General features: G+C 40.8%; 1 protein-coding gene across 1 annotated transcript; it reads right to left on the minus strand.

Moving 5' to 3' along the window:
• Positions 1-1,352: 1,352 nt before the first annotated feature.
• cnr2 (cannabinoid receptor 2) lies at positions 1,353-23,344 on the minus strand. Its single transcript, XM_048558142.2, has 3 exons — positions 22,771-23,344; positions 22,337-22,439; positions 1,353-5,097 (listed from the first exon to the last, which is right to left on the minus strand). Exon 3 carries the CDS (start codon positions 4,943-4,945, stop codon positions 3,833-3,835), a length of 1,113 nt encoding a protein of 370 aa, XP_048414099.1. The 5' UTR covers positions 4,946-5,097; positions 22,337-22,439; positions 22,771-23,344; the 3' UTR covers positions 1,353-3,832.
• Positions 23,345-27,681: the final 4,337 nt, after the last annotated feature.

Below are 27,681 nucleotides of genomic sequence, written 5' to 3' on the forward strand. Positions count from 1 at the left end.
ATTAGAGTTTAGAAGGTTGAGAGGAGATCTAATAGAAACTTACAAGATAATGCATGGCTTGGAAAGGGTGGACGCTGGGAGGTTGTTTCCGTTAGGCGGGGAGACTAAGACCCGTGGGCACAGCCTTAGAATTAGAGGGGGTAAAGTTAGAAAGGAAATGAGAAGACATTTCTTCAGTCAGAGAGTGGTGGGTCTGTGGAATTCATTGCCACGGAGCGCAGTGGAAGCCGGGACGTTAAACGTCTTCAAGGCAGAGATTGATAATTTCTTGATCTTGCTACGGGGAGAGTGCAGAGAAGTGGAGTTGAAATGCCCATCAGCCATGATTAAATGGTGGAGTGGACTCGATGGGCCGAATGGCCTCACTTCCACTCCTATGTCTTATGGTCTTATGGTCTTATAATATGTCCTGAGTGATGCTATGCAATTGCTTTTACTTAAGTGGTGTTCTCCAAGCTCAGTCAGGCTGACAAGGGTGTCTTCTTCCAACTGCATACCCTGTAATTCATAAGCTCTACTTGCTGCACTTTCTAATGACAAAGCCAGTTGTAATGCCAGCTTGAAATCCAGTTGGGCTTCAGCTAGCAGGCACTTCTTCATGGTCACATCATAATCCCACATACCAAATGATCTCTCAGCATCTCACCTATGATTAAACCAAAATCATATGCCTCTGCCAGCCTCTTTCTAATAGAACTAATAGTTTTGTCTTATCAATGCCAAAAATTCCAATGATTCCCCGAGTTCTTGAGCTGTCAAGTAAAACCAATAGCATCTCAGAACTGGAGGAGGCTTGGGGTTGTAACATTTTTTTGCTAGATCCATCAACTCTTGCAAGGTTTTAGTATCCAGTGCCTCTTGGAAAGTTAGGCCTTTCATGACGGAAAAAGCTGCAGGTCCACATGCTGTCAGGAGACTTATTTGTTGCTTTTCGTCTGCCTCAATATCATTTGCCCAGAAAAAATACTGCATTCTTTCCACACACTGGGCACAAACCTTCGATAGCAGGATCGAACAAGTTAAGCTTCCCAAATAGCGGCATGAAGGCAATAATGATTACTCCAATCCAAAGACGATTGCGACAAATGAATCTCTTCCGGGGCATGTTTTTCTCTTTTCAGAATGGGTGTTAGACTCTTCAACTGAGCATAAAAGTGCTGTCTCAGCATTAGTTAGCACTTGAGTGTAACCACCAACTAGTACAAAAGCCGTTAGCAACATCATGAAATGTTACAGACAAGACTGCGTAGAAAATTGCAGACACAATCCATGTTGTACTATTTAAGCACACAGTTATAATTTAATTGATTTGTACAATTGTCGAATGTCTATTACAAAGTACTTATTTCTTCCTTTTCAAAGTAACTCTTTGGACAGATCTTGACTTTAGTTCAAACTAGTCCATTATATTCACTGTTCACATTGTGGTCTCCTCACACTGGGGAGACAAATTGCAGACTGGGTGACTGTTTTATAGAACACTTACAATCTCTCTACAAAAATGACCCCAAGCTTCCTGTTGCCTGCCACTTCAACACACCATTGTGTTCCCTTGCCAACAGTGCTGTGGCAGGCCTGCTGGCGTATTCCAGCGAACCTCAGCATCAGCTCAAAGATCTACATCTCATTTTCTTCTTGGAGACCTGACAGTCTCCAGGATTCAACATCAAGTTCAATAACTTTAGAGCCTGAATCTGTCTTAGAATTTTTTTTACCCACTGCATACCCAGTGCTGTTATGACATGAGTTGCTTTTAGCAGTCACTCATTCTCACATACTCCTCAGCCTATTATCACATTATATGGGATGTTTTCAACACAGCACATTCTCTCCTAGTCTTAGCTCTTGTCATCACTTAAACAGTTTTCTTCTCTATCGTCTTGCTATCCATAATCTCCTTTTAATCTTACCCCTTTTGTAGCTCTCTCTCTATGATCTCCGTCCCCACCTGTCTGCTCACTTATCCCCTTTCTCCAACCTTCAACCTCACCTTCAGGCAGCATGGCAGCTCAGTGGTTAGCAGTGCTGCCTTACAATGCCCGACTCCACCTTGTCTAGAGACATTCTCCTCTTGTCTGCCTGGGTTTCCTCTGGGTACTCCGAATTCCTCTCACAGTCTAAAGATGTGCAGGTTAGGTGGATTGGCCATGCTAAATTGCCCATTGTGTGTAGGCTAAGAGGATTAGCCATGGGAAATGCAGGGTTACAGGGATAGAATAGGAGGGTGGGTCTGAGTGGGATGCCCTTCTGAGGGTCGGTGTGGACTTGATGGGCCAAAGGGATTTTATGATTCAAAGGAAATATTACAGTTTCCGAACTAATAGTTCTGATGAAGCATCACTGGACTCGAAGTGTTAACTCTGCTCACTTCCCATAGCGGCTGCCAGATCTGCTGAGTTTCACCAGCAATTTCTGTTTTTGTTCCAGGTTCCAAACACCCACAGTTCTTTGTTTCATGTTATATTATATGATTTCAATTTCAATAAGGGTAAAAGAGTAACAATGGAGAGAACAGGACCCTTCAAGATCGAGAGGCTGACTATATGTGGAGCCACACGAGATGGGTGAGGTACTAAGTGAATATTTTGTGTCCTTTAATATTGCATGCAGATTATCAATAGTGATAAAGTAATGCTAATTCTATTCACCAGCTTCAATACGAATAGAAAGTAAAAGATAACAAATCAGTAATGGTCAGTTATGACTTGGTCTGGCAAATGTACACATTATCTGGCCAACTGTAGTGGAACCTATAAATTCTGTCACAATGATGCTGTTAATAATGCCGATAGACTGAACTGCTCAATAGAACAAGTATATACAGTAATCTATAGGATGAAACAAGAAACTTTTAACCTAAAACGTGAAACATGAGCATTATTTTCTTGCATCAGCCATTAGAACAAAGAACAATGCTTCTAGAATTTACAAAAAAAAGTTAAAATCCCTTTTCATAACATTATAAGTAATATTTAACAAAAACCTAAGGGAATGTTTATGCATTGTATCCTTGCTTCAATATTGTGTGAAATTTTTGACTGCAATCAGATAGCAATTTTTCACATGAGAACAATGATGCCAATAAAAAATATTTGTAATGTTTACTCTTTCTCATCATGTTTTCTTTCGTTAGCGGTATAATTTCTGCAGGTTTCTTGTTATTGCAAATTTATAGAAAGGAAAATCTGCTGTTGTCACTGTGCTACACATTAAAGATCATAGTAAATGTATGAAACATGGACATACATTTAGATCATTCACTAGCAATTAATGCAAAGTTCGCTTTCAAAATGTTAACTAATTTGGCACAGAAATTATTAGCACTATTCTTTTCTATAAATAGCTCTCAAACAGTACGTTTGAATTCTCCAAATTATCTGAAGCAAAGTGATGGAAACTGAAACAATTCTATTTATCTGCAGATGGAAGTGCCATTGCTTGGTGCAATGGGACCAAACTGTGCCTGAGATACCATTTCTTTGAAACAAATCCCCAGTAACAATGTTCACAATCAATAAAATTAGCTGCACAGCTCTTTTGAAGTGCACAATTTGGCCTGTGTGGTGATTGTAATAAGTCAGCCTGGTGGACCTCACAGAATATGAGTTCCATCACTGGGGCTGTTAACTAGGTCCAGTTAGGGAGTCCTAGCTGACAGATATAAACAGGAGTGTCAGAGGTTCTGCTCACTCAGAGAGCTGGCTTGAAAGAAGCCAGACCAGTGTCAAGTACTCTGCACATGTAATTAAAGGGTGACTTGGTGACAGGATACTGGCCTCTATGGAGTTATTTCAGGCTGAATGTTTATTATTCGGGTGATGATTTGAATCATTCAGTGACCATTCTTTGAATTGGCATGGTTGCATTGGTCAGCTGATGAGGAGATGGTCACAATTGTGTTGTTGTTTTTGAAATGTCCATCTGACTCTATGCTGCCTTCTAGAGATGGCAGCTGTCTCTTTTGCCGCGACAAGATATTTAACAATACAGTCCGCATATCTTTGCTTCTTAGGGCATAAATTATGGGATTTACTGTAGAATTTAACAAACACAGCATACTACAAAAAGCAAATACCTTTTTGGTGCCTTTGTTTACCTTGCCAAATACATCATATATCATCAGAGTCAAGACTGGAGACCAACAAACTATCAGCATTATTAATATTAGACCCAATGTTTTGGCAAGTCTAATGTCCATACGTGTGCGGCTCACTTTGTCATGTCCTTTCCTTCCTTCTTTTTGTTTCTCCATGTAGGTTGAATGAACGTGGGCTTTCCACAGAATATGTATATACGCATAAATTATTAACACTAACAGGAAAGTTATGAATATAGTCCAGCAAGCTAAATAGCTTTCAACTACAAGAGGAAATAGCTCAGAGCATTTACATTGTAATTTAACGCAATTCCATCCCATCAAAGGAAGAAAAGCGATAAAAACAGCAATTGACCACATGAACAGAAGGCAGGTCACTGCTTTTTGCCTCGTTAAAATTGTCCTGTATTCAGATGGCTTATGAATGCATATGTACCTGTCAATGGCAGTGAGCAGCAAACTGCCCACAGAAGCTGAGAATGATGCAATGACACATCCAAGCTTAAATAAGAAAACATAATTTTCATCCTTACGATTGAAAACATGGAAATCGACAAAACTGTACACAAAATTAATGCTTGCACAGAGGTCAGCAGATGCAAGGCTAGTTATAAACAAATAAGAAGGTCGATTTCGAAGCTGTGGAGTAAAGAATATGATGCATAAAACTAAAATGTTCTCCAAAATAGTAAAAGGCCCCACTGTCAAACACATTGCAGCTATAACTTTTCTTTGTTCTTCTGTCAGAATCATGAAGCATTCCATATCCAGGAAGTTATGTTCACATTTCTTTTCAGGTGTTGTATTAAAAGAAGTGGTTGACATTGTAGTTGCATCACTTTGATTCATTTTTGAAGCAGAATATCATTAAAGTGTTAATTCTCCAAGATCCTCTTTATTTCTTATGGTAATTAATAGGCTTAAGAGTCATTAAAGATGGATGTAAAAGCTGAATTTTTGAAGTTTCTTACTCTTTTCAGTGCTGAATACCCACTTTGTACCTAAGAGAAAAAGAAAATAATTTAACAACTGGTAATTGACAATTTTTATAATATCTGATATTTGTAATTATTAAAAATACATATTGGGTTAGCAGAATCTTTTAGATTTTGATATCCAAGACATTGCAAAAAGAATGAATGATCATTTTAGTCAGAGAAACTTGTAATATTTCGGACCACTCACCCTTTTATGGCATTCAGATGCAGTTTTTAAATAGGCATCAGGAAAAATATAAATGTCACAAAGATGTGTGTAGTTAAATATTAATACGTCTTGGTATTGCCTTCTTTTGCCATTTACAATAATTCATGCAATGTGTTTCTCCTTTTTTGAAGTCAATGAACAATAATATTACATCTGTAACTGTCACTAATATATCATCACATAATTTCAATGTGGTTCTTTATTAAAAGGGAAACAAAACAAATTAACATTAAGAAAGGGCAGCGAGGACAGACATTTGCTTTTAAGGCAAGATAGCTTGGCAAGCAATGAATTAGGTTCCATTAAAGATATCAATAATAATTCTCAAACACAGTTGCCTTGCTACAGTAGCTATTGGTTCTGCAAATCCCCATTCCTGTGCACAACTTTCAGACTCCGTTAAGTTACTATCTGATGCTCTCTCCTCCTTTTAAATTCCAGCTTACAACTACTGACCTGCATACGTACAACTACAAAGAAGTTGGAACAAATTTAATCTGTAAAATTGTTGATTCAGATGCATTGTTTCATAATTGGATTAATTGATATTTTCAGATGTTGTTCACTAAAAGAACCATTTTGCTAAACGCTATGCAGTAACATTACTGTGAATGGAATAGTTGCAGAGCAAAGTTTTTATTTTGTTAAGTAGCTAAAGCCTCATAAGAGCTAAGGTTTTTTTGTTGCCTCCTTAGATGTAATGCAACAATATAATCTAATGTTGAATAATCAGAGACAGAAATATTTCTAAAATGAAAATAAATCTATTAGATAAAACATGATTCATGTAAATTAAAATTACATTTATGTTCTTATCAATGATTCAATCAGCCTCATTGTGTTTTTTTTAAAACATGTCATATACCAGGATTGGCAATTCCTACCATCTCCATTACCAGACAGTTTGCCTTGTGGCCATTTTTGAATCAACATGTTCAGAGATGGCATTATATACCTCTGGAGCAGATCAGGCTTAAATTCAAGCCTTCTGACTCAGAGGTATGGACATTCCCAATGGGCCACAGAGCATTAGTTTTCTCTTCATGGGAAGCATTCAGGCAAGTGTGTTTAACCACGGAAATGCAGCAACATCTAACAGTTTACACACAATAAGCTATTTTTGAGACAATTTATAATTCTGATATTTTCTATCCCCTTGATTTAATCAAATAATTTGAGTAAACCAAGAAACTGCTCAATTCTTCAGTTGAAAGTAGCATGAGATAGTACGGATAGTAGGGAAACTGTGTTAAAGAATTGAAAAATAATGGTCAGAACATTCCTGGCTACACGCAGGTGGACTTTTAGGCAGGATTAAGAGTAAGATTTGAAGAGGACACGTTCTTGTCTTTCAGTGATTCTTCCTAAGAATTAGTCAATGTGGCACCAGATACTAACAGTAGTAGCGTGAGCAAATTTGACCATTTAGGGACTAACTGAGCTGATTGTGGGCAAAATGCAGACAAGGCTTTACTGGCATTGGACAAGTTCCTTGCTGAGACTGAAGCCTAGTCAATTCTTGGAGGCAGCCACCAGCAACAGGCTGCCGGCTGCCAAGGGCGCCACCTCTCGACACCTCCACCACAAAAGAGATTAAAAGGCCAAAGCTACTGCCAAGGCAGTCCCCTGCGGGGATGAACTCCCCACAATGATGGCCTAACTGCTGTGGGTAATCTTAATGTTTAAACGTGCAGAGGTGCCCTCATGTTTTCTTAGGCATATCAGCAAGTGTTTGAATTCTCCCAGTAAAGGCTGTCAGTCTTCAGAATCTCTGATTGGGCCTCTGTATCAGGACACCTCCACTGGTCTTAATGGGTAGCAAACATAGGGCATTCTTTCAATCGACTGTATTCTGTGATTACAACACTGTGCAGTTACCTGACACCAAGATGGTTAGGATCCACATTTATATCCATCAGCACAATAGTTTCAGAAGTGTTAAGATCCTGTCAATGCATTAGAGTAGAGATAGTAGGATGCTGGAGAATCTGAGATAACAAGGTGTAGAGCTGGATGAACACAGCAGGCCAAGCAGCATGCTCCTATGATGCTGCCTGGCTTGCTGTGTTCACCCAACTCTATACCTTGTTATCGCTAACGTATTAGAGTAGATGTTAGCAAAATTATTTTTTCTCTTGGGCACGGTGGAAAATTGGGAGAAAGAAAATAGTGTTTAATGTTATGAGTTGGTGATGAAGGCGAATCAGCTTCCCTTTTTTTAAGGTTGGTTACAACAAATATTTTATTTTTTTGCAGCATGCAGATATCACACTTCAATTAAACACTGGTTTATGAGAAAGTGATGGAGCTAGTTGCCAAGGTTTTCTTGACTGAAAGGAAGAGGAATTTTATTACCCATTAACTCTAAGAAAGAAAATCAAAAAATACAATATCAACAACTCACACACAAGCACAGATGATAAGTTTTAGAAGGGGGAAGTGTGTCTAGTGCAAACAGGAAAATAAACACAGGTGCAGTTTAAAGTTTGTGGAGTTCTTGAGTCGTGAGAGTGAATCCTGAATTCAGGGTTGTTTATCTGCTGTCATGTTTCACCAGCAGTAGTGATATTTGCAGAATGGATCTTTTCCCAAATTCACTTTGTACTGGACACTTCTTTTGAGATATGATATTGCATGGGGAGAGAGAGAAAGAAACAGACAGACAGATAGACAGACAGAGCTAGATTCTATTGTTATGAACCATTTGTCCTTTCTGCAACGTCAAAAAAACTACTGAAATATGGTTCATTTGTGTATGTCAAAGTCCAACTCTAGTGTCTTTCCAAACTGAATACTCCCCAGGTAACTTTTAGTCTCCCAATATGCGAATTTATCATGCAAGTGTGAATTAGACAGGACATGCAAATTCTTACCACTGACTTTGTTGTCTAGTTTCACTGGTTTTGACTGAAATGGTCATTTCAGTATAGCCAATTTATATATTCCATGTGGGTTTACTAGACTTGCTGCAATCTGTGGTCAGGTGATCAAGCAGCTATTTTAGGTTAGCATTTGCCCACATTAAAAATTACTTTAATCCATAAGGTCTTAGATATCAAAAGGAAGGAGGTCCCAAACTATAGACACCATTCTGTAATGTTTGATTGATGATTTATTTGCTAGGTCACAATTCAGCTTTCCTGTTCTGAATGATGGGAGACAAATCAAAGGTCAGACCACATTTTGATCTAGAAAAGACAAGGTGACTGTACAGATAAATGATAAAACTGAATTAATGATTCATTGAAGCACTGCATGGATTACATGGCATGTTATGAGTTTGGTTCCTCGATTTCAGACTAGTAAAGTCTTTGCTGCCTTCGTGGGCCAGATGTGAAATTAATTGTAACACCCCATGATTCCAAAGCCATATTGTCTTGATAACACAGAAGAAGACTTTCCTTCATTTTGGCAGAAAAGTCAACTTGAGAATCAGCAAGTACTCTGCCTTTATTTTACGGAGATTTGTTCATTTGTAATTACAGTACTTTCAAATTTACTTAATACTTCCAGCACTTCCAGTTTTGTTTTTTATACTTAATAGTTTGAAATATTTGAACCTCTGACCATGACAGGCAAACATTTATTTATATTAGACATAGAGAAACAATACCCTTTTTCTATAACAGTATCTGCTTTGGGGAGGTGGTGGTGTAGTGGCATTGTCACTGGGCTTGTAATCTAAAGACCTAGGCTAATGTTTGGGCCATAGAGTTAAAATCCAACTGATAGTAGCTGGTGGAAGTTAAACTCAAATAATTAGCACATCTGGAATTGAAAGCTAGTCGCAGACATGATGATCATGAAGTTGTCATCAATTGTTGTAAAAATGCATGAGTTTCACAGTGTCCTTCAGTGAAGGAAACTAACTGTCCTTATTTGGTCTGGCCTACATCTGGCTCAATGCTTAGCATAATTTTTATGTGCATTTTATTTACATGTTTGATACAAATTAATTGCTTCTGCCCTAGATAATTCCAGTTATAAAACATGTAACTAAAGGTTAAGAATGTCAATCTGGGTTAAGCACTTCATAAATTACTAATTGTTTCTTGGCCAAAGAAGAGATAATTAGAGATAGCTGAAAATATCTCTTCACAAACATTGTCAGATAGAGAAGATAAAAATCCAAGCACTGTGGTCGAAAGAACAGGGAGTTTCTAAAGAAGTAAATTTTTTGGTGCCTTCTTGAATTATGAAATTTTATGTTATGGAAGTGTATCTCTGACCTCTTGACCCATATAAGCATGCATCTTGAGTGAGTTCTGTTGGCGTAATAGTCAATTCTAAATGAGATGCTGTTGCACAAAATACTGCCCACATCATTGAAATTAAACATTTATAATCAAAGCGTAACTGGAATAACTGACACCATTTCTAGATTTTCTGTCTACATTAGTTCATGCAATGTATACTATAGACAGTTAGGTAGGCGTACTCATGACCACCAGTATTAGCTAGGATTCACCTGGTGCCACAAACTGGCACCATATTTAAAATGCAGTAGAGTACCACATCAACGCTGTCAGTCCAGAGCTGCCTTACACGATTCCTTTGTCTCAATCATTGTCCTGGCTGTGGAGGGCTGTGGAAACGTGGCCCGCTCTTTTCCAGTAGGTACCTGGAGGTCCTGGTGGACAGAATTGGTACAGAGACCGGCCCTTCATGTTGGCAGAGGGGACCATGCCCGCTGACGTCGCCATCTAGGTTTTGAATCAATGATGTTTCCACATCTTGGAGGAATGCACAGCAGTGACAGAAGAAGGTCAATGACCCTCTGCACTCCATAAGGGTAAGTGCCACTGCCTTCACACTGCTACCTTACACTCTGCTTCTGCTACTGCACCAACCTTCCACCAAGTCTTATGGTTTAACACTGTCACTATTGCTTATAATATCTTCCCTCACTTGTTACAACACATCAACTTCAGACTACGAACCTTGCATGATTTCTGCACCTTCCATTCAGGGCGTATCACCACTTTACCCCAAACTGCACCAGCGCTAACTGCTCTGTCAGCTACCTTCATCTCACTCAATCCCTCCTTGTCTCATTCCTGGTGAAAACAGCCCACAGTACGGCAGACACTTAGGAGGACAGAATCTTGCCCTAGCTGAAGAGGACCATGGCCATTCTTGTGGGAGGCTGAAACCTCTGAGTCCCTGTGACCAAGAATCATTATCTATTATTGTGTTGCTCTCCCACCACCACCACTGTGGTTGTAGATTTAACATACGCTAAATGCTACCTTTATCATTACACATTCTTCTTCTGTCTCATGCAGGCACCGGTGAAATCTACATAATCTGTGCCTTCAAGAAGCAGCCAGCATGACATCTTCTCCTCGATCTCAGAGATAATTCGCTACTGATCCCCGCATGGCCCCCTCTGGCACCACACAACAGCTCAGATATTGACACCTCAGCGGATACTTCAGTTAGATTAGAGTCAGGAACACATGCTGGTGAGTATATCACTGCCACATCTCTGCAACTGATGAGAAGAATCGCCCAGGTCACTGCATTTGGCGGACTGCTAGAGGCCAGACACCTACTCAGCCCAGGCAGGACACAGTCCCATAGAGTCAGCAATTAACAACATCACAGAAATGGACAAGTAAACACAGCAGCAGCAAGTACGTTGTTCAAGGCACTGGGCAAGCTGACTCAAACATTAGAGGATCCATAAACCATGCATGTACCGTGCTGATGTGGCATGCAAATGTCTAGCTGTTTCTTGGAAAGGTAGATGCCGCATCAGAAAGTCAAGTCTCTACGCGGGTAAGTGGATCCGAGTCCACAAAAAGATCAGCCATGATCTTATTGAATGGTGGAGCAGGCTCGAAGGGCTGAATGGCCTACTCCTGCTCCTAGTTCTTATATTCTTATGTTCTAAGTCCCGCACACTCTGAGTCTGCTTGATAAGCGGTGCCATTTGCATTTTGGGTCTATCTACAGCACATGGACTGCAGCAGTACAAGAAGGCAGCTCATCACACCTTCTCAAGGGGAACTACGGACGGATTTTAAACACTGGCTAGCCAACGACACCAACATCCATCAATGAATAAGAATTTTAAAACTGCACACAGACTTGCACTCCATAACGCTATCCACTGGTGCTCAGAAGTATATTTGAACTGACAAGGGTCAATTTTGGGACGTAGTGCATGTTGTCCTTTCTTTTTCGGAATTATCAACTGGATGGAGGTACAAGCTTCACTTTTTTGATGACGTTCATGTGGTGTTTTAAGTTTATTGCATGTACTGCCAACTGGGTTTTATAAGCTGTAATTTTGTGGGTGCCACTTAGAGTTTGCTGTCATGCTGTGCACCATGGATGCAGGTTTGGAGTCATCTTTGGCATTGTTCCTTGTTTGGTTCTTCTTCACATGCTGCTGAAAAGAATTGTATTACAGGTTGGGCTTTTCTGGGCAATTGGTTTACTTACACATTGTTTCAGAACATCACTTGCCCACGTCACAACACGATGGACACCATCTTGGTGGAAAAGACACATTAAATCTCGTGCGAGATTTGGATGTTCCATTGAACTTGCTGATGACTACAATAGTTTTTTCATAGTCAAACACTTCAGATGCTGCCAATTAACTTGAAAGTTTTAAACTTGCATCCTTTATTTAGCCAAGTAACAATGGTATATTCCTTAAGTTTGTCCAGAAGTGCTTTTTGGAAAAAAATTGATAAGTAAGGAGATAATCACCAGTTTCATGAGCCTTTCAACTAAGTTAGCTTCAGTGAGATCACATTCCACATCTTTGCTTCAATACCTGTCTACAAATTGGCTTATTGCCTTAATTGGCTGTTGTTGGCATGATATGAACTCAAACCCATGTATCCTGAAATTGATTTGAACTTTAAGTTGATCTTCTATAATCAGAATTGTTGTCATCAAAAATACCAGAAAGTATTATTCTTCTTATCCCTTCAGTGTCCAAAATGAAAACAGGTTTGACTGTCTGTCTTTCTTTCTCAGTTATTTATTGATCTGTAAGTTAACGACTGATGCTTTCTTGACATAATGGATGTTCTAACAGTTTGTTAATGAAATGCTAATCCATGGTTATGCTGTTTCCTTCTGTCTTTCTGCTCTTTAAAATTCCAGTAGAATGATCTGGAATGCAGTGTAGTGCTTTGTTGCTTTTTGGTGGCTTCTTTTTTTAATCTACGCTGTTGATTCCTTAAAAATTACAGATATGTTGTAGCAGATTTTTATTTATCAGTTGTGTTGATGTATGCATTTTTCTGATTTTCACACCAATTTTGACATATAAAATGGAGCAATCAACTGATATCTGAAGATGGGGTATGGGCTTTTTAGTTTAGAGTACATTTTGTCAGTACCTTTAAATTGCATTTTCTCCTAGCAGCATCTTGGAGAGGTCCTTCCAGGGCCACTTTAAGTTCCTGTTTTTTAATTGGATCAACAGCCTTTCATGCTTTTTTAAGAGAGAGGTGAAGTACTCACTATGTTTCAGAAGAAGACTGTAGCCTTTAGTTTTGGCTGCAGTTCTTTCATCTTGGTTGTAGTTGCAATTCTAGCTCTGAGCTTTGGTAGGTGATGAGGAATGATGACTGTTAAAAAAAATGTTTACAACTGCCATGGTGTCTTTATCATTATGCTATTTTTGGTTTTCTAGCTACGTTAGCCCATGTAAAATGTGACAAAGATAGTCACATGCTATGGAGTCAGATATCTTAAAGTTTATCTACAAAACTAAATACTTACAAAGCTGTAGTAGTACAAATATACAGGCATAGTCTTGGTTCTTTGCTTACTAATGTCACTGTATATTACACACATAACTGATTGCCTACACTGGCTTTATTACACAGAGAAGATGATTGAAGGTGAGACAAATACTTTTATAGTGGAACATCATATGTCATGATATCATATAACTGACTTAAAAGTATAGGCTTGTCTGGTTTGGAATCCATGCAATAATAAAATAGAGGCTGCACCTGTACACTTAATTTATTTAATAATGTCAATCAACCAATTCTGAGGGATCGTGATCAAATATGATATTGGAATTGCTGAGTCTGAGACCAAGTATGGAGAAAATGAGCAACGGTGAGCAAAGTAATGCAGCTACAGAACAAACAGAAAATAAAATCTACAAGTTAAAGGCAAAATAACACATGTTCCAGCAATATTCAAAACCAAGAGCTGAAAATAAGATGCTGCTTGGCCTGCTGTGTTCATCTAGCTCCACACCTTGTTATCGCTGATCATTGCTGATTGCTGCTGTCTTTGTTTAGTGTTGTTTTACTTCCTTTACTAAATGTTAGATGTTTCACAAATTATCAATTGTCCTACATTAGTGGAGTGAAATCTTGTTTAAAATTCTATAATAGTTTCTGTTCTTCAATATTGGTATGCTGCATTTAGTCTTCAAAGAATTCAGAAATTCTGGTGACACTTTCCAAATATATTTTTACCATTCATGGTCTTCTACAGAATGAGGTTTCAGATTGAAAGGACAATGATTTAAAAGATTATTGCCATTTCAGTATAATTCAAGAGGAATGAATTAGGTATATGAGATGAACCTCTGAAATAATTTGGTAGTCAGATAGACATGGACATTGGCCTAATTTAGACAGGGGTAATCACTGGCTGGCAATGTTACTGGATTAATAATCTGGAGAATGTGAGTTCAAACTCAAGCATAGGCAGTTTGAAAATTTGTGCTCAGTTTAAAAATAATCTGGTAATAATAATTAGTAGCAGTAAAGACTGATGAAAGAGTAATAACATTCTAACTGTACTCCAGGAAAGAAAGCCTGACATCCCTACAGAGTCTGGCCTGTGCATAATAGTCTCAAATCAATATGAACAATTCTTAACTACCATCTGAAGTGTCCTAATAAGGGTCTCAGTTGTCTTAAAATAGTAGCAAAGGAACAATAAAATACTGTTCCCAGATGCACTATTTATGAGCACTAGATACTAAATCAGTACATGGCAAAGTTGTACCCAAATAATTCACTCTGTAAAGTTCACTAATATCTGGAGATGGCTGTCAAAGTTGGGAGAACCGAGGGTTAGGATTTGATCACACTCACAGAATCATGCCAATCATCAATGTCCCAGACTCTTCCATCATTATTCTATGTCTGCTCTGCTCACCAGCAAGAAAGGTTAATAAAGATTGGAGAAACAGTGATACACCTTCGGGAAGAAATGACTCAGGGAGCCCTCCATATTGACACTGGACCAAGTGAAGTTACATTGCTTCAGATCAAATGTTATCAAAAATTATTATCCACCACTTTGCCTCAGTTAATGGATCAGTCTTTTTTTAGGTTGAACGCCACCCTTTGCGGAAATAATAAGTGTTGCAATGACATAGGATATCTTCGGATATTTTAGCTTAGGCACTTCAATGCCCATCTCCTAAACAGGCTCTGAAGCATCACCATTGATGGAGCTGGCCATCTGAAGTACTTTGCTGTCAAAATCAGGATGCATGAAGTCGGAACAAATCCAACACTACAGAATATCCCACCTCCTCACAAATTTATCCATTGCAGATGAAACATTCCATGGTAATGTTTTTAAGAAAAGCTTCCTGCAGTTCAAGTTCTAACTTCACACTTAAGTTTGTGTCATTCAAACATTATCTTTGGCTAAGTATAATATATTGGGAATAGGTCATGTACCTCATCAATAGGCATGCGTGAGGTGTCATGGTCATTAACAACAGCACATTTGTCATCACTGCGATCTGCAGACTCATATGTGACATTTCCCTCTTTTCTACCCAAATCAAGCCCAAGAATCAACATTGTTTCAACGAGGCATGCAGAAGAACATACTCGGAGTACCACGACATGCATCTGCAAATTACATGTTAACTTGGTGAAACCCAAACACCGAACCACATATCTACTAAAACAGATTACTACAGACAAAGCTATATAATCCTACAAGCACTGAATCACGATAAAACCACACAATGGTGCCATGTTTAGTCATCTTTGGTGGCCAACACATAAAAATCTAATGAGCAGTGAAGAAACACCCGTTTAGATTCACATCCAACCCTCAGCAACGGTGGGGCCCAGCACAGAACTGCAAAAGACAAGGCTGAGGTGTTTACGAATATATTCAGCCAAAAGTACAAAGTAACGCTCCTTCCCAGTCACCTCCTGAAGTCTGAAGCATCACAAATTCCATCGCAGACAATGTGATTCACTCCATATGACATTTGGAAATAGCTGAGTGCACTACACACTTTAACTGTAATGTTCCTCATCAACATGCTAACTGCAATGCAGAAACTTGGTGTACTGGAAGTAGCCACCCATTTAAGCAAACTGTTTCAGTACAGTTTAGTCATCTACTTGACAGTCTGGAAAATTGGCATAGTATGGCTTGCCCACAAAGTACAAAAAAGATCCACCCCAGCCTTTTAACCCATTCTCAATTATCAATAATGTGACGAAGTCTCAGTTTTGTTGTCAAATGGCACTTTCTAGCCAATGACCTGTTCACTAGTGCTTGACTTGGCTTCTGCCAGAACTACTCAGCTCTAGACCTCATTATTACAGTGTTAGTCTGGACATGGGTATAGTATCTGAATTTCAAAGGTAGGATGTGTCTGACTATCCTTGACATCAAGACAACATTTGACTGAGTGTGGCACCAAAAGCCTTGTTAATAAAGGCCAATGGGATCCAAGAAAATCTCTCTCATGTAAAGAACATAGTGTGGCTGAGGGAAGACAATAATTCCATGTCATTAACATCAAGACAAACTGTCTTCAGCTGCTTCACTAATGACATGTCTTCTATCTTGCAGTTGGCTAATAATTTCTTGGTATTTGGATCAATCTAAGATAATGATATCAGGAAATGAAGCAATGCAGGAAAACCTGCAAAAACTCCATATTTGGGTTGGCAAATGGCAATTAACATTCAAAAATGCCAGAATATGACCTTCTTCAATAACACAGTGAGTATAACCATATCCCCTTGATAGTCAATTCACATACCATTGCTGAGGCTCCAGCATCAACAATCTGGGAATCATCATTAACCAGGAGCTCAACTAGACTAACTATACAATTGCTATGATGACCACAGCAGATCAGAGGATGGGCATTCTATAGTAGGTGATTCACCACTGCAACATTTCTCCACTTCTGACAAGACAAAATTCAGGACTGTGATAAAAATCTGTATTTACCTGAATTGGTCAACCTGCAACAATGTTCAAGATGCTGAGCAACAACCAGGAAAATAAAAATTCACTTGTAGAACGCCTAATCTGTTAGTTTAAGCATCCATCAGAGAGAGTTCTTCTGTTGTCCCTTCACTTACATATGGCAAATTCCATATGAACTACCAATGTGGGCGCTCTCATCATATAGAAATCCAGTCTCACTACGTCACAGCCTTGGTGAAAGCAAATAGCGAATGCCTTAGAAATCCCAGATGTTGTCAGAAGCAAGCATACAAACCACTGGACTGTCTCTAGAAATAGCAAGAATCTAGAGCAATGGCAAAATAACTCTGGCAACTTAATGTATAAAAGTCTCTCAAAGCACTTCACAAAAGAATTTGATGAAAACAATCCTGTCAAATCTCTTGACCTACCATCATTTGAAACTGTGTGACAACATGGAATTCCATGGTAACCAAATGTTCCCAAGCCATCATCTGAACTGACCTACCAAGCACACACTGAGACCAGAACAAAATCACAGATTAAGCTCAAGATATTGTTGCAAGCAGATGGCTTAAGCTCTCCTTTCTTTGTCATTTATCTCACAAGATTCTCAAGGTAAAGTCATCACTTAAACCTTTTCTTTTCAAGGTCAAACTAAACTGAAATCTGTGAACCTTTTCTATCACTAAGGTCACACTGTCAATCAGATGTCATCTACATATGGTAAGCAAAGAAAACCACTGCCTTCTGGTTCCTTCTTTACACAATCAGAGCCACATTCCAGCAGCAAAATAGAATATTACTTTATTTGCATTTTGCTTTGTATTTCAAAATTTGCAACTTCAAAGCATTTTTCTTTGATTTGAAGCAGCCCTCCAAATTTCAATCAAAAGATGAATGAAGACTCAGACAGGCAATCAGGATGTGAGCCAACTGGAGTTTTTCATTATCTTCATGAAGCACATCTGTTGTGGTTATGTCTACACTGTAATTTCTGGCAATTCCAGAACAAAGTTGTCACTTGGGAACATGTTTAAGTAAGATTTTGACATTTGTATAGGAAATAGCTCCACAGAGGCTGGTATCCCATCACCATTATTTACACACTTGACACTGATCCAGATACCTCAGAGCCAGCTCTCAGAGTGAGCAGAACCTCTGCCACTCCTGTTTACTTCTGTCAGTCAGGACTCCCTGTTTGGAACAGACTAACATTCTCAATCAGGGAACTCATAGTCTATGAGGTCCACCTGGCTGACCTTGGTACAATCACTGCATCCCTCCCCCTCTAAGTCCAAGGACATAGCTGGTTCTTTTTCCTGTAGCTCCTCCTGGAAAATTTCAGAACCATGTCAGGTTCCTCTAACTTGTTACATAATGTCTCTTGTGCCTGGAGCATCTCAGAAGAAATTCATTCTCTTCTTCAGGTGGTAAAGGTGTCAAGGCTGTGACATCCACTGTATCCATCTCAGATTCCAAGGTATCTTCAATGTTAGTCAGAGATAGAGAACACACAGGTTCCAGAACAATTGGAAACATAGTTGAGGAGTTGAGCACATTTTATCCACACATCATTTGTGAGTTTGCAGCTTTCATATGGTCCATGTGCTTCTTCAGGACTATCACACCTACCCAAAATTAATACATCACTGGACCTGACCTCGTATCAACCATGCCTCTTACCAATGTAGGGCCATTCCCATGCTTACTATACCAAACTTTTTCCCCTACAGTAAACTGTCTCTCTTGCTTAGTGGAGTCTTGTGTTCAGCATTGGTGTTCCTGATACCAGTTTACCTTCCCCCCAGGTCCAGGAAGATTTAACCTGATGCGCAGTCTGCTCCCATTAGTAACTCTGCTGGAGCTAGTCCTGTAGTTGCATGAGGGGTGGTGCTGTAATCAAAAAGAAACCAGGACGCTTTGGTATCTAGCGAAATGATAGGCTGTTTCTTTAAGCCTGCCTTCAAAGTTTAGACTGCTCTTTCCGTCAGACCATTGGATGATGGATGGTATGGACTGTCGTTATATGATTACCACCATTCAACTTTAGCAGATACTCAAATTCCTGCTGGTAAATGGCAGCCTGTTATCTGTGACCAACAGTTCCAAGAGTCTGTGTATTGCAAAAGATGGGCACAGATTTTCTATTGCCGCCCTCATGTTTGGTGAATGAACTCCATGTACGTCCTTACATCCAACCATTTTGACTGGGCATCCACAATGACTAAGAACATTGAACCCACGAAAGGATCTGCATAGCTGATGCGTAACTGGGTTCAGGGTTTACCCGGCCATTCGCAAGTTTTGCATGAACTTTCTGTAATAGTTCACTAGCCCAAGGAAAGACTTACACTGTGGTAATAGTGTGGGAGCCGGGGCACCATTTTTCACTCTTACTTAATCTTCTAACAAGTGTAACCCAGTCTGGTTGACTCTGCAGCCCATGTACCTCACATGGGGTGCCTGGAACATACATTTTCCCGTTCTAAGGCAACTGCCCGCCTGGGGAAAACATCTAAGGACTATGTTCACGTTCTCAAAGTGCTCCTTATTGGACTTCCCTGTTATTAGCACATCATCTAAATAAATGGTGACCAGGCTAAGACCTTGTGAAATGTTTTCCATCATTCGCTGAAAAATTGCACAGGTTAACAACAGCCCAAATGTCAGTCACATAATGTTGTAAAGTTGGGTAGAATCCTTGTGGATTCGGAAGAATTTGGTGTTTGTAAAATGCTAAGGGGTATGGGGAGCGGAAGCATTAAATGGTACTTTTAAAAGATGATGTGCTATTTCTACACTTAGAGATTTAAAAAGGACATCTGTTGCAGCGTGAAATATTACAAGAGCACAGAGAGCACCCGAATTGAAACATTTGCATTAAAAGGCCATACAGTTAGAGGGCCAAGCAATAGTTCTGTTTTGTTACCAAGTTGGCAAGTTTTGAGTTCAGCCAATCAATTTGAACCAGGCACTTAGATACCAAAAATCCAATTAAATTTAAGTCTGATGGTTTTGACAACATAGGATCGATCTTATTGTAAGAAATTGGTACGTCATCAAGGGTATAAAAGAATGGGAAGTTGGACAAGACAGGACAACTAACTGCCAATTGCCAGAGTTAATAGCCATCAGCTCGCAAGAGAGAACCACTGGCTGTTACAGTCTTCTCTAAGTCTTAGGGAAAGCACCATCTAAACATCAGAGGTACCTACGGCGCAATTAAAATAACAGCTAATATTCCTGACAGAAATGTTGACAGAGAAGGCTTTTCTGACCGAATATTCAACAGAGAAGATACAGAGCATTCTGGAAGACACATAACGTGGCTATAATTTCAAGAGATTAAAATCTAATCTTACATAAATGGGAATTGTATTTATTTGGAACAGCATACCACTAGAATCTTGTTTTATTCAGGAATAGTTAATAGTTAGAAGGGGTTTGTTAATATTTTTGTTAATTTGTTCACAATTAGAGTTAGATAAATAAATTGTTACTTGTTGATTGTAAAGTGAATGTCTTATGTAATCATTTGAAGTTGCTGAAAGGCAGGTTACATCACTTCTCATACTCCTTTTACAGATTATTCCATGAGGTGTTCCTCTTTGGGTGTTTTGGTTTTAGTTTCCAGATGGAGGGTCAACATCCACTTTATAACAATATGTTGGTACAAACCTTTATGAGTATTAACTGAAGCCAACTTCTAGGAATCCTCATATAACCACCATTGTAAGTACGCATGGTTCATGACCAGCTTTGAGAAGGACTGCCTCCCAACCAGCTTTGCATATAAATCTTCCATGTGAGCAACTGGGTATTTATCCAGCTGTGAAAAATGATTTACCATTTGTTTAAAATTCTCACAAAGGTGCATCAACCCAACAGGCTTCATAATCGGTATGACAGGTGTTGCTCATTCTGCAAACGGGACTAGTCTTATCATTCCTCCATTTTTCACCCTCTGATTTCTGCCTCTACTCGTGCCTGTATAACAAATGGCTCTGAGTGGGCCTTGCAGAATCATGGAATTGCTTCCTAGTCAACATGCAAGGTGGCCTTGGGTCCTTTGGTCATCCCTAGACCTTCCCAAAAACCTTCCAGGTATTTAATGGCTATTTCACCCAGGTAGCCATTTTCTTATCAAAACATGTTGAGCCAGTCTAAGTGAATCTTTCTCAACCAATTTCACCCCATCAAGCTTGGGCCTGAGCCTTTGACTACAATCAATGGTAACTGAACCAGCTGCCATTGAACCAAAGTTGTCCCCTTAATCTGTAAATGTTCACCACTATGGTTCTCAACCCAGCTGAGGTCTTGTGCAAAGTCAAGATTTGGAGTCAAGAGTGAATTTTGTTCTGTGATCACTGGAATGGCCTCACTGACATCAACCACCATTAGAACTGGGTGATCATTTAACCAGATGTTTATTTTGATTGGTTCTGATTTGGATGTTGCTAAGCAAGTTAACTGATCCAAACCAGATGTAGAGGGACTTTCCAGTGTATGTGCTTTCCTGGATACAGATCCATAGTTATCAAACTCCATTTAGGTCTAGTGCTATCTCTTTGGCTGTCTTGAGTTTGCTTTATGGCAGCAAATAAAATGCTTGCTGGTCCAGATCCTGAAGAAAATTTTAACAATTTGGCCAAGGCTTGGTTTTGTTTTGGGTTTTGCTGTGAGGTGAATGAGAGTCCCTCTGTTCAGGATATGTCCTGAGTGAGGCTATGCACTTGCCTTCACTCAAGTGGTGTGCCCCACACTCAGTCAGACTGGTGTTGGTGTCCACTTCCATCGGGATACCCTGAAAATCATATTCTCTACTTGCTGCATTTTCCAATGATAAAGCCACCTGTACTGCCTGATTGAAGTCCTGTTAGGCTTCAGCTTGTAGTTGCTTTTTGCACAGTTACATCACTAATTCCACTGAAATAACTCCAGAGGCCAGTATCCTGTCACCAAATCACCCTTCATTTACACTGGGAGAGTCTTTGAAACTGACCTAGTTTCCTCAGAGCCAGCCATCAGAGTAAACAGAACCTCTGACACCCCCATTTATCAGCCAGGACTCCCTGGTTGGGCCAGACTAGCAGCACCAGTTATGAGGTCCACTGGCCGACCCCCTTACAATCACTGTAGTATACATACAATATGATAAAATTATTTGTGTTCAGATAAAAATTATGTAATTCATCAGATTTATCGCACTGATATATGTCATTCAATTATTTGCAATGACCTTAGTCGAAGCCTCTTTCAGCCCTATTATTTCAAACTCACTATCGATTGGTATCGATAGCAAACTCGCCCATATTGGGTCGCTGTCTGTAACAGAGCTTATGCACGCAATTCCATAGAGTGAGCTTCAACACTGTGTTTCGCCTGTTGTTACATTATTCACAAGAGGCATTACGCTCAGTACCCTGCAAACCTGTCCTCGGCACGTCTGTGGCTAGGATATGGAACTAAAGCCAAACTGTCCTTTCACACAGCCGGCACAGGCACGACGGGCCGAATGATCTTCTACGCTGAGGTTCTATCAGTTTTCCACTTTCTCAAATCTACCTCACTTTCCACTTCGAGCTGCATCTCCACAATCACCAATTGCAACTCCTCCGCCAACACCAAGAAGTGAATATTCACAAATCGTGTGAAATTAGAAGGAAAACTGACGTAACTTTTTTTTAAAAAAAGTCTCCAGCTGATTATTTTGAACTGAGACAAACCTACAGCAGGAAACTGTCTTCGCCCGTGGAATGGTTTGATAGCTGCAGCTCGGGCTAAATAAAAACGATGCCTTCCAGGGAGCTGAAGAGCAAAAGAAATCCTCCTTACCCGAAGAATTCGAGCGTCTTCTGAGGAATGAAGCAGTTCTTCAGCCTCCGGGTCTCTGATTTTTAAACATCACCTCCTTCACGTCCAAACACCCACTGGACTCCTGCACAAGTGAAGGATAGTCAAGTTTTCAACTTTTACAATATTGTTACCGAACTAAGGCCGAGATTAATGATCGGCCAAATCACATGGATTCCTATGGGGAATTGTAACATGCTATCACACCGCATGCCCATCGTAAATTAATCAGAGGCAGGGGATTTCAGACAAGCTTCTACGCAGTAACGAAATCCTTATTAATGTAGCTGCTAAAAACTTATAAGATATGAGAGCGTAGACAAATGAAAACTTCTATCAGACGAAATATGGATTTATAACAGTGGGTTACATGCCCGAACAGCTCCAGGGGAGGGTTTATCCTGGATATGTGTTACCTTAAGTCTCCCGATTCATCCAGACACTGGAAGCCGTGGGTTCCTGGTTTATTTTCTGGGTGTGACTGATCAGTCCTGACTACTCCGGATCTCAGATCCTGATCTCCTTCAACGTTTGTTCCTCAGTTACCCTGCCGTCGCTGTCTCTCAAGATGGTCCTCAGTCACCGCACGCTCCCGTTTTGTTCGCCACTCAGTGTTTCATCACAGATCACAGGTCCAGTTGATTGCCAGATCACTGGCTCTCGCACTGCCACAGGCTGTGTGCCGCACACCCTGCCTCCTCCTGACCTTACCAGCTAAAAGACAGAGGCAAGGAATTCCTTGACAACACATAGAAACTCACGATCCAGGCACTACTTTTGCGATCGTCCCCCTTTCTCCAAGAGAAATCCGCTCCCGGAAAGCAGAGGAATTGGGTTAGAACAGTATTCGTCCGACGATGATTAAATAACCTTGTACAACCCCTCAGTTGTGGTACCTTGGTGCTAGGAGGATGTGTGAGATTGGTAGCTCACAGGCGGCGGTCAGTGTTGACATTTAGAGACAGCCCTTTAAATATATATATGCTGAAACCTACTGTCGTTGGGAAGCTGGAATGAGAATAACCGACATCCGATTAAGCGGTTAATTTTAATGAGGGATTTAACTGATGTTAGAAACAGCCAGGCGCCCTGGATAGTGTGTTACCATCAGCTGTAACCCCACAAGGTGTTTCAATCACTCCTCAGTGGTGCAATCTTACCTTTTCTTCGTCATTTTAACCCATAATATATATTAGCACCTGCCAGACTCTTTAAGGAAGCTGAGGGTAAATTTGACAGCAACCATTCTGGAGTATCCACCAAGCAGCAATAACAAGAAGCAAGCAATCGGGGCAATGACATGGGTTACAGTTTTATTTTCTGCCCGTGTCTGAAATACAGCGGATAAGATCACTAAATTGCAGAGGCTGAGAGCCAGCCATCTGATACCTTTTACAATCTTCCCGTGGACTATCATCCCACCATTACACAGCAGTATGAACTACTGCAACTGACCTGGTGACCCACCCGGCTCAACTGCCTCCAAGCTGTTAGACCCCAGCCTCGCACAGCACGGTTTTACCCCCCTTCCAAAAATCCACAAACAGGACTTCCACTATTTCAGCCTCACAGAATTCTTCCTATCTTGACCCAGTCTTTTCTCCCTGGCCCAGTCCCTGCTCATATACATCAGCAATTCCTCTGACACTTTACGCCAGTTTCAGGATTTCCAGTTTGCAGTCTCCAGCTATCTCCTCTTTTACCATGGATGCACAATTTCTTGACATGTCCATTCCCCGCCGGGAGGGTCGTAAGGCTCTTCGCTTCTTCCTGGAACAAAGGTCTGAACTGTCTTCATCCACCACCACCCTCCGCCGCTCGGCCGAGCTTGTCCTCATCCTGAGCAACTTCCCTTTTAACACCTCACATTTTCTTCAGGTCAGAAAGGTGGCCATGCTTACACTGATGGTCCACAGTTATGCTTGTCTCTTTGTGGGATAGGCGGTGCACTCCTGTTCCAGTCCCCATCCACTACTCTTTGTCCAATATATCAATATCATCAGTGCTGCTTCTTTCTCTCATCCAGAATTGGAAATGCTCATCAATTTCACTTCCGATTTCCATCCCACTCACACTTTCACCTGGGCCATGTTGGACGACTCCATTCCCTTCCTCGACGTCTCTGTTTCCATTTCTGGGGATGGACTGGCAACCAATATCCGCTATAAATCCCACAGCTAACTGGACAATACATCCTTGCACTCTGCTTCCTGTAAAGATTCCATTCCATTCCCTCAATTCCTCCATCTTCTCACATATATTCTGACGAGGCCAACTTTGACAAGGGAGCCACCGAAATGTTCACCTTCTTCCTCAGCCAAGGATTTCCCAGCACCATTGCTGATAGGGCCCTCAACTGGGTCCAACCCATCTCTCGCAATTCTGCCCTTACCTCATCTCTTTCTTCCTGCAACAGCCTTCGGGTTCACCTTTTCCTTACATGCCATCCCACTAGCATTCACATCCAGAAGATCATCAGCTGCCATTTCTGCCACCTCCCGCAAGATGCCAACACCAGACACATATTCCCCTCCCCTCCCTTGTACATCTTGTGCAGAGAGCATTCCTTCTGGGACACCCTGGTCCACTCTTCCTTCACCCCCAATACACACCCACAGCTTCACTGTTCCTTCCCCTGCAACCACCAAAGGTATAACACATGCCCATTTACCTCCTCCTTCCCCAGTATTCGAGGGCCCAAACATAACTTCCAGGTGAAGCAGTGCTTTACCTGCTCTTCACACAATCTAATCAACTGCATTCGCTGCTCAAAATGTGGCCTCCTCTACATTGTAGAAATGACACATTGACCGGGGGTGACCACTTCACAGAGCATCTATGTTCTGCCTGCAAGAAAGATCCTGAGCTATCAGTTGCCTGCCATTTCAACACACTACCCTGTTCCCTGGCTAACATCGCTGTCTCAGGCTTGCTGCAGTGCTCTAGTGAAGCTCAGCGCAAGCTGGAATAACAACACCTCTTTGCCACTTGGGGAGCCTGCAGCCCTCCGGACTCAATATTGAGTACAATAATTTTACAGCTGAACTCTCCCTTGTCCTAGCCCCCTGCTCCTCACACCAGGCCTTGTTATCACATAGCCCACCATTACACACTATATAGTGTTAGCCATTAACAGCTATTCATGCTGGTCTATAACCATCCCTATTACATAAGGTCAGAAGTAGGGATGCTCACTGATGAGTGCACAAGCATTAGTACCCTTTGGCCCAACCAGTCCATGCTGACCATAATCAGAAACTAAACTAGTTCCACCTGCCTGCGCTTGGTCCATATCCCTCCTTAGTGTACTTATCCAAATGCCTTTTAAACATTGTAGCTGTACCCTCATCTACCACTTCCTCTGGAAATTGATTCCACACATGAACCATTCTGTATAAAAAAGTTGCATCTCATGTCTTTTTTAAAATCTTTCTCCTCTCACCTTAAAAATATGCCCCCTAGTCTTGAAATCCCTCACTCCATGGCTTTATACATCTTTATAAGGTCACTCTCAATCTTCTGGGCTGCAGTGAAAAAGTCCCAGCCTATCCAGTCTCTCCTTATATCAAAACTCCCTATTCCTGGCAACATCTGGTAAATATTTTCTGAGGTAAAGCTCTCCAGATAATTAATATCCTTTCTATAACAGGGCAACCGGAACTGTACACATTACTCCAGGATTGTCCTGTACAATCTCAACATGACATCCTAATTATTATACTCAAAGGTCTGAACAATGACGATGAGCATGCTGAGCACCTCCTTAACCATGATATCTACATTTGATACAAAACTCAAAGAATTCTGTACCCAAACACCTAGGTCTCCTTGTTCTACAACACTACCCAGGGGTCTACCATTACATGTGTAAGTCCTGCCCTTGATTGCTTTACCAAAATGCCATACCTCACATTTAACCAAATTGAACTCCATCTGCCACTCCTCAGCCTATTGACCCAACTGATCAAGATCTCTTCATAATCTTAGATGACCTCCTTCGCTGTCTACTATACCATCTTACTAACTATGCCTCCTATGTTCTCATCTAAATCATTTATATAAATTTCAAACAAAAGTGGACCCAAAACCAATTCCATCATGGGCCTCCTGCACTGCCACAATGATGCCACCCGAAGGTTGCAGGAACAGCAACTCATATTCCGCCTGGGAACCCTGCAGCCATATGGTATCAATGTGGACTTCACCAGTTTCAAAATCTCCCCTTCCCCTACTGCATCCCTAAACCAGCCCAGTTCATCCCCTCCCCCCACTGCACCACACAACCAGCCCAGCTCTCCCCCCCGACCCACTGCATCCCAAAACCAGTCCAACCTGTCTCTGCCTCCCTAACCGGTTCTTCCTCTCACCCATCCCTTCCTCCCACCCCAAGCCGCACCCCCAGCTACCTACTAACCTCATCCCACCTCCTTGACCTGTCCGTCTTCCCTGGACTGACCTATCCCCTCCCTACCTCCCCACCTACACCCTCTCCACCTATCTTCTTTACTCTCCATCTTCGGTCCGCCTCCCCCTCTCTCCCTATTTATTCCAGTTCCCTCCCCCCATCCCCCTCTCTGATGAAGGGTCTAGGCCCGAAACGTCAGCTTTTGTGCTCCTGAGATGCTGCTTGGCCTGCTGTGTTCATCCAGCCTCACATTTTATTATCTTGGAATCTCCAGCATCTGCAGTTCCCATTATCTCTCTCCTGTGGAACACCTCTGGTCTAAGCCTCCAGCCTAAGAAAAAAATTCCCTAAGCTCTCTTGCCTCTATTTTTTCCTCCACAGTAAAAACTGATGTTAAATATTAATGTAATATCTCTCCCATCTTCTGAGGTTCAACACAAAAATGACATCTTTGATCTTTAAGGGGCCCTAGTCTCTCTTTAGTTGCTCCCTTGCTCTTAACATACTTGTGGAATCTATTTGGATTATCCTTAACCTTATCTGCCAAAGCTATCTCAAACTCCCTCTTTGTTTTCCTGATCTCCCTCTTAAGAATGCCCCTGCACTCTTTGTGGTGTTCAAGAGATTCATTTGAACCCAGTTGTCTACATTTAACATATAATACTTTATTACTCTTAACTAGAACTACAATATCTTTATTCATCCATTGTTCTCTAATTCTACCAGCCTTACCTTTCACAATAACAGGAACATAATGGCTCCAAACTCTTTTTAACACACTTTTGAAAGCCTCTTATTTATCATAATTTCCTGCGAACAATCTACTCCAATCGACTTTTGGAAGTCATTGTCTTATACCATTAAAATTTGCCTTACTCCAATTAAAAACTTTTATGGAAGGCTTATCCTTTTCCATAACTTT

This window comes from Stegostoma tigrinum, chromosome 24 (genome assembly GCF_030684315.1).
Source record: "Stegostoma tigrinum isolate sSteTig4 chromosome 24, sSteTig4.hap1, whole genome shotgun sequence".
In the NCBI taxonomy this organism is placed as follows: domain Eukaryota; kingdom Metazoa; phylum Chordata; class Chondrichthyes; order Orectolobiformes; family Stegostomatidae; genus Stegostoma; species Stegostoma tigrinum.

What these genes read in the sequence shown, in the direction of transcription:
- cnr2 (XM_048558142.2), bottom strand. Translation starts at nt 4,945, where the DNA reads ATGAATCAAAGTGATGCAACTACAATGTCAACCACTTCTTTTAATACA.